An 8,378-nucleotide genomic window follows, 5' to 3' on the forward strand; every position below is an offset into this window, starting at 1 on the left:
ATTAATAAAATACGTTTATACATTACCTGAACGCTCATCTGGAAACTGGCGCGTGACTCTTCAAATATTCGATGTAGGCTACTTCTCAAAACTTCATAGTTAAATCATAAATAAAACGAAAGATGTGTTTTACTAAAATGAGGTCCAAGTTGATTTACATGGCGTTGATTTATACGTCAAATTACGTGTTTACAATGTCGTCACTGCGTAGCTTCCGCCAAATATCAGATACATATCAAATAGCAGAGTTAGTACTATAACATGTTAAATACATAAATATTTAAATTTCAATGATCATTCAGTTAAGAATTAACATTTAATAATAATAATAATCATCATAACAATAATAATCATATTGTTATTATTAATTTGTATTTTAATCTATTTTCTTGACGACAGTGGTAGCAAAAAAACAAGTTACCACAGTTTAGCAGTATTAACAATAACTATTTATTTTAGCAAACATTATGGTTTTCACGATCATTTTTGTAAGGATTTATTTCTCGTTGTTCAGCCGTTATGCAAAGGAGCCCACGAGCAGGTTTCCCGCCCCTCGGTCACGTGACGCAAACATCTGCGCATGATGGCGGCGCCTATAGAGAGTCTGCTGAATGAAATCTGTGAATCAGAGGATCCGATCGAGGAGCTCAAGAGCCTCCGGACGGCCGTTTTAGCGACGCCCGTGAGCGGTTTGAGGCAGGCGGTGTCTGGAGCCCGACTGGAGATCATATTCGGCCTTTTAAACACAAATGACAAGTGAGTGTTGATTCTGCTGAGTCAAGAGACACAATAAATACTACAGACTCCACGCTGACACTTGCATACATGAGCAGTTTGATTTACTTATTTTTCATACTTCACATAATAATGTCATTTTATGCATTTAAGACCTATTATAAGTTGAGAATATGATTTTTTTTTTTTTTTTACTTTTTTTGTTAAACCTATTCGAATAACAAACAGGCATTATCATTGTTAAACACAAACATAATATTTCCAAGCAGGATACACGCTGCTTATATATTTATTTATTTATTTTAGAATGTATATTGCCAGTAATTTAGACCGTTTTAAGGCATTCCATTTTTTAAGCTGTTGTAAGGATCAGAATAAGATTTTTAAATGCCACAAAAGTTAAAGGAGCTCTAAGAAACCTATGTTCTTGCTCTTTAAAAAAAAAAAAAAGGAGATTAATGTGTTATAGGGCTGTGCACTTGCACATAAAAATGATATCTGTTATGCATTATGCATTAATTAGGTTCAGGAATATTCTTTTAAAAATTAAGTTGAAAATAGAGAAAGGGTGGAAAGTGTCATGGAAAACTAAAATTGGACTGTTTTGGGTGCAGAGAGCAGATCGAGGTGTGTGTGGAAATCCTGAGTCGTGTTCTGCAGGCTTTAGAACCCATCCAGCTGGCTCAGAACTACAAGACGGCACTCCAGAGCGGACTGAACCATCCGAACGACTCGGTCAAAGTGCTCACGCTCACACAGGTCAGTGCTGAAGGTGCACAACAGAACGCAACAGTCTCCATCCACCTTTTCAGCAGCTTCGGATAACCAGAAGTGTGTTTTTCCCAAAATAATTTTTAAAAAGTCTTTGTTTGAAGAGTTAAAAGCCATGAACCAAACCAACCAGCTACGAGGAGAATCACAACATTATAAACTTTGATCTGAAGCAAAAAGGTATATGAAAAATGGACAAAGGTACAAGACTTAACGGCTTTAATGAGGGAAAAAAACACAATCCCATGAAACATTGTGAATGAAATGAATATTCTAGACAAACGGCAGTCTGGGTTTAGGGGTGGTCATAGAACAGAATCAGCCCTTTAAAGGGTTGTTAATGATCTTCTTCTGATTACGGATGCTAGTGCTGGGCGGTATGACCAAAAATTTATATCACGGTATTTTTCAAAATTATACCGGTTTCACGGTACAAGACGGTATTTTTTTTCATGCATGACCGGGTGTTAACCATATTTTCTACTGATTGAGAGAGGAAATACTGCAGTATATTGACTTAGAATGCCCTATTTTACTGTCATGATGAGTGAATATTGTCAAAAAATACCACACTAAATAGTGACTAAACACGACTCCTTTTAATACGTAAAAACCGGTATTCGGTATGAACCGGTATACCGCCCAGCACTAACGGATGCTGGAAATCATGCAGCACTAATCTTACTGGATCTGTCAGCAGCCTTTGACACCATCAATCACCGGATCCTTCTGTCTCGTTTAAAGCAGTTTGTTGGCATTCAGGGGAAGGTCTTAAAATGGTTTGCCTCTTATTTGGAACATAGATACTTTTCAGTGAAGATGGGTAATTAGCCTATTTCTCAGCTTCAGCGCCTATTACCTGTGGGGTTCCACAAGGGTCCATTTTGGGACCAGTCCTGTTTTTATTGTACATGAAGCCAAATTGAAATTGAAAGCCAAAGTGAAACCAATCCAGACCAGTGACTTGGTAAAAGTTGTTCATGCTTAAATTTTCTCTCGTTTAGATTGTTGTAATGCTCTTTATATTGGGACTTGCCAAACATACGTTGCTCGCTTACAGCTAGCAGCTTGGAGGTTAAATCTTCCTCAACCCTTAAGGCTTTTAAAGGTCGTTTAAAGTCATATCTGTATTCTCTGCCTTTTTAGTATATTATTATATGGATGTTTTTATGTTTTGTCCTGCTGCTCTTTGGTTTCTATTTGTAATTTACAGCACTTTGGAGCTACTGTGTAGCCTGTAAGGTGCTATATAAATAAATTCTCTAATTGGTGGAGATTTCTCTGCAGAATCATTGGTAAGGTAGTTTTTCATGAGGAATTCAGCCGTTAAGCACGATTATTTCTAAAATAAGTTGAAATAATGCAGGCTGATGGCTTCAACAAAAGCATATACCATCGATTAACAACCTCAGAGCTCATAATAACAGGTCTGTCTTTAAAAGCTTTATAAGTGATTGTTCAAAATCAATTCCCCTATGAAGAAAATTAATGGGTTTTTTACTTCCAAAGCCTGACTGTTGCACACTATTGATGGAGATTTCTTTACAGAATCATGGGTAATGTAGTTTCTCACCAGAAATTCCACTGTTAAACGCAATTATTTAAAAATACGTTGAAATAACAGAAATGCTGTTTATAAGCTATAGTTCAAAATCAATTCCCCTATGGGGAAAATAAATGGGATTTTTACTTCTGGAGCCTGAATGGTGCACTCTATACAGGTTTATTCCAAGTAAGAGTTGATCTTTCGTGTCATCGATCCATCCGTTGTGTATCTCTGTTCACAGATGGGCCGTGTGGCTGGTCACGCTGAAGGAGTGTCCCAGATGCTGAACAGTGCAGAGATCCTGTGTGATGTGATTGAGTGCATCAGCGTCGAGCGCATCGCTGTGGCCAAAGAGGTACCGAGACCCGCACTGCACTGCTACATCACTGTTTTTCCTGCATGAGCTGCCTTTAATTTGGTTTGTTGTGTTTTTGGTCAGGCGATAGCTGCCCTCAGTAAACTTAGCAACACGAAGGCAGGGCTTGATGTTCTGTTTCACTCTGATTTGCTGAACAAGATGAAGGACGTAATGCTCACAAGTGACATCATCAGATACAGAGTTTATGAGGTTTGTGATCATTTGTGGATGGAAGGAATGAACTTTATGAGAGATTCGAGCTTAATCATGTCCGTTGTGTGTGTGCAGTTGATAGTGGAGGTGTCCACGGTGTCTCCAGTGTCTCTGGACTACTGCGCCAACAGCGGTTTAATCTCACAGATGCTGGAGGAACTGACCGGAGACGATGTGTTGGTCAGGTAATGATCTCACACACACTATCATACAATATAAAGCACATGTATGCTGGCAGAGATAAACTTACTTTCTTCTCTTCCCAGAGCAACTGCTATAGAGATGGTGACCAATCTGGCTCAGAGTCAACATGGCCGTCAGTATCTGGCGCAGCAAGGCATCATGGATAAAATCTCCAACATGATAAACGCTGCAGAATCCGACCCCTTCTCAAGCCTTTACCTGCCAGGTGAGTGTATGAATGTGAAGAGTTTCCACAGCCATGAAAAACCTGGAAATATCAGGAAGTTTCATTTAATTTCCAGGTCTGGAAATCTTAAAAAGCCATGGAAATTGTTTAATATAGGCTAAATTGTTTTTGTTCAGATTGCTGAAAATGTAATATAATTATTATTATTATTTATAAATAAATCTGTATCCAGTAATCTTTGGAAATTAGAACAATCTCATAGAAATTGTTCAGTATAAATTGTTTATATCCACAGTGCTGAAAATTTTAATAATAATAATTATCATCTATCTATCTATTTATAAGTCCTTATTCAGCAGTCATTTAAAATGTCATGGAAATTGTTGAATATATATATTTAAATATCAATTGTTTATATTAAAATTGCTAAAAATGTAAATATCATTATTATTATTATTATTTATTTTTTAAATCTCTATCCTTTTGAAATCCTTGTATTATTGGAAATGTCAAATGGTTACATTGCTGTAAATGTAAATATAATTTTTCTTCTATGTTATTATTATTATTATTATAGGACTGGTGAAGTTCTTTGGCAGTCTGGCGATCATGGACAGTCCTCAGCAGGTCTGTGAGAAATACCCAGTGTTCCTTGAGGTGGTCTTCTCCATGGCGATGAACCTTGACCCCACACTGACTCCTGTTGCCCTGGATACGCTCGGAGTGCTTGGCAATACTGTGGAGGGTAAACAAGTTCTGCAGAAAACAGGTTTGTGAACACATCTGCACAATAGACCATTCAAAATGAGAGATGTTTATGATTCAGATCTGCTTTTAATAAAGCCTGTTAGTTCCGTAGTTATGGCATGCAATAACACACAGTACAGCACAACAAGTGTAGTTTGATTCGCAGACGTGTGTTTATAACTGAAGTTTTCAATTTATAATTTAGCAATAATTTGTATATTTTCATAGAATTTAATAATTGTATATAATTGAATAATTGTATCATTTTTACACAAGAAATGCAATTTCAGGTTTACTTCAGTTGCTATCCACAGAGCAGTTTTGATTATCTGTTGAACAAATAGCAGTTGAACTGCAAAGTTTGGGCCTTGTCATTAATTATTTAACCATACATTTTTATGTTAATTCTCTATATATAATTTACAGCATTATCTAAGAGAGAATTACGTTTGTACGTAATATTCCAAAATGAGTCACAATTGAATCAGTAATCCAGTAATCATTGGAAATGTGACTGTAATTATTCAATATGTAGTGTTTATATTTAAATTGCTGAACATTTTTATAATAATAACAATAATTATTATTGTCTAAAGCACCGTTCACACCAAGAACGATAACTATAAAGATATTAGCGTCCACACCAGCGAACGATATTGTCTGTTTATTCTAAGTGCACGCTCGTCTGCCGCTTTAAATTCTTGAGCTGACTACAGCAGGATGGATTCTGATTGGCTGTCAGTGTTTTATCGTTCATCAGCTGGAAAAAAATCTTTTTGAAAGTGATTCCAATGATATCGTTTCTCTTTGTCTTTATCGTTATAGTTGGGGTGTGGACTCTGCTATTCTTTTAAATTTAGAATGATTTTTAAAACTATATTTTTATTGTTATCATTACGTTATCTTTATAGTTATCGTGCTTGGTGTGAACGGGCCTTAAGAGAGAATTACTTTCATATGTAAGCAAAAAGGACATTAAAACCAAAATATTCCCAAATGAATCAGAATTTAATCAACCCACATCAGAACTGAATCAAATGAATAGCTTGCAAATCGGAATCTAACCAAACTGAATCAGTATACCTAGCCCTACTAGTTACAGGGATGCTTGACTTCGTTTTTGAGCTCTTTCTCACTCAGCTGTCTGTTACAGGAGAGAAGTTCACGTCCGTGCTGAAGAGAATCAGTAAAGTGGCCGCTGATGGAGCCACTGAACTCCGGGTCAGATGTTTGGAGGCTCTGGCTCAGCTCCTCACGTTGCCTGTGAGTGTGTGTCGCTGTGTTTTCTAACAGGATTTGTGTTCAGATGGAGGTTTTTGCTGTGAGATGTCTGTGGTTTGTGTAGGTGGAGCAGCAGACGGATGACCTGTTACTGTTGACCGAGTCGTGGTTTAACTGTCTGAGCTCTCAGCCCATGCTGATGATCCGAAACATAAGCACACAGCCCTTCCCAGAGCTCCACTGCAGCGTGCTACGAATCTTCACTGTAAGTGAGAGAGTGTGTGTTTAGGTGTGTTTTACGTGGTGCTGCGCAGACTGATCAATGCAGTGCATGCCAGTTAGAAATTTTGTCTGACTTGAAATAGTGACGTACGTCATTAAAGCATCACGAGAGCAATTCGAGAGCAGGCGGCTGGCTTCTTCTGCGCAGCTTCTCACAAGCAGATTCACCAATGACAACAATGACACGTTTTGTGTTTCTTTTGATACCTTTAGTTGCTCTAATGCTCACAAATCCATGTTTTATAACAGTAAAATCTCTTTTCATGTAGTCTTAATGTTGTATTGTGACACGTTTATCAATTTAAATAGTAAAGGCTTATGTTGAACTTTATTTTACATAAAGTATTAAATGGAAAAACATCTAACTTGACCGCTCTGTTTTCGACGGAAGCTTATTTCTGCCACGGAATAAAAAATAAAAAGCCAATTGCAACTTTTTATCTCACAATCCTACATTTTTCTCACGATTCTGAGTTTATATCTCACCTTTTTCCTCGCAGTTTTTTCTCATCACAGTTCTGACTTTTTCTCGCAATTCTAACTTTTTATTTGCAATTTTATCTTTTTTTTCCCCACAATTCAGCTTTTTTCCCTCACAATTCTGAGTTTAAATCTGACTTTTCTCACAATTCTGTTTTATCACTTTTTTTTCCCTCACATTTCTGAGTTTATATCTCACAATTCAGACTTTTCTCCGGAAAAAAAATCAGAATCGCGAGGAAAAAAAGTCAGAATTGAGACTTTCAAAAAGTCACAATCAACTTTTCTTTTTTAATTACATGGCAGAAATAATCTTCCTTAATTTTCAACTCCTCCCCCAACTGCAAGTGGCAAATCTTACCAATTTGTTAAATCCAGCTGAAGTCGAACAACCTTTTGTGTGTGTGTGTGTGTGTGTGTGTGTGTGTGTGGTGTGTTCTCTTTAAATGCATGTGTAAGTTGTTTTCTCTGCTCGTTTGGGTCCAGGCCGTTGGCTGTCAGCCGTGGGCTCAGCAGCTGATGATGGACACTCCTGGATTCGTGGAGTGGGTGATGGATCGCTCAGTGGGGACTGGAAAAGAAGCAAAGGATTGTAAGTTTGAGCTGGTGGGGGTGCTGCTGAGCTCCTCCAGCGCTCAGGAGATATTTGGAGCACACAATTACTTAAAGCTGAAGACCTACCTGAACGAGGGACCCTATTACATCAACGCTGTGTCTTCAGTCATCACAGAGGGAGCCGACTGACATACACATTTATTCTTCAGTAAGAGTTTGAGTTTTTTCTACTGTCAAGAGGTTTGTTTTTCTGTCGAGTGCAGATCAAATGTGACCAAAAGCTCTTTAGACAGTTTTCAGCACTTAAACACACCCAGATCTGTCTCTCTAGAGTGCTTTAAATATTTATACTTCCAGGTGTTGATGCACTATAATGAATTTGGGTCTGTTTCTATCTTATTGTGCCATTAAAAAGTACATTTGAGTGGTTTATTGCTGATATATTTTTTTTTTATATGTACACTACCATTCAAACGTTTGGAGTTAGTAATATTTTTATATGTTTCAAATAATTGCTGTTTTTTTTTTTTATTCTATTCATCAGAATCCTGAACAAAATATATCAGTTTCCATAAAAATATGAAGCAGCACAATTGTTTTCAACATTGATAATCATAAATGTTTCTTGAGCAGCAAATCAGCATATTAGAATGATTTCTGAAGATCATGTGACACTGAAGACTGGAGTAAAGATGCTGAAAATACAGCTTTGATCACAGGAATAAATTACATTTTAACATGTATTCAAATAGAAAACAGTTATTTTAAATTGCAATGATATTTCACAATATTATGTTTTTGCTGTATTGCTGATCAAATAAATGCAGTCTTGGTGAGCAGAAGAGACTTCTTACAAAAACATGAACAAATCTCAAAATATGAGTGGTTTGCCTGTGCAACTTGCTCCTACAATGCTGCGTTTCACACGCTGACCCAAGTCAAAAGAACTAACCCTCCTCCAGATGCAAAGTGCAAGTCTGATCGCTTTGAAATTAAACCGAACAACTCGTTTCAAAAAGACACATGGTTTGAGGAACCATTCATGTGCGTTTTGGACTCCAATATGATGTATGTGCTTGCCATGGCCAACCATTCAATCT

At 37.1% G+C, this 8,378-nt stretch overlaps 1 protein-coding gene across 1 annotated transcript; it reads left to right on the top strand.

Annotated features, from left to right (window-relative positions):
* Positions 1-554: 554 nt before the first annotated feature.
* LOC107675718 (26S proteasome non-ATPase regulatory subunit 5-like) lies at positions 555-7,708 on the top strand. The gene is made up of 10 exons (XM_016470131.1): positions 555-756; positions 1,350-1,494; positions 3,294-3,407; positions 3,492-3,620; positions 3,699-3,808; positions 3,890-4,032; positions 4,571-4,762; positions 5,894-6,003; positions 6,086-6,226; positions 7,210-7,708. The coding sequence occupies exons 1-10, from the start codon at positions 581-583 to the stop codon at positions 7,465-7,467; spliced, it is 1,518 nt and encodes a 505-aa protein (XP_016325617.1). The 5' UTR covers positions 555-580; the 3' UTR covers positions 7,468-7,708.
* Positions 7,709-8,378: the final 670 nt, after the last annotated feature.

Source organism: Sinocyclocheilus anshuiensis, unplaced genomic scaffold (assembly GCF_001515605.1).
Source record: "Sinocyclocheilus anshuiensis isolate Anshui unplaced genomic scaffold, SAMN03320099.WGS_v1.1 scaffold708, whole genome shotgun sequence".
NCBI classification, from domain to species: Eukaryota; Metazoa; Chordata; class Actinopteri; order Cypriniformes; family Cyprinidae; genus Sinocyclocheilus; species Sinocyclocheilus anshuiensis.

Coding starts and splice junctions, on each gene's coding strand:
- LOC107675718 (XM_016470131.1), top strand. CDS start 581: ATGATGGCGGCGCCTATAGAGAGTCTGCTGAATGAAATCTGTGAATCA. Junction 3,408..3,491: donor GCATCGCTGTGGCCAAAGAG/GTACCGAGACCC, acceptor GTTTTTGGTCAG/GCGATAGCTGCCCTCAGTAA. Junction 4,763..5,893: donor ACAAGTTCTGCAGAAAACAG/GTTTGTGAACAC, acceptor TGTCTGTTACAG/GAGAGAAGTTCACGTCCGTG.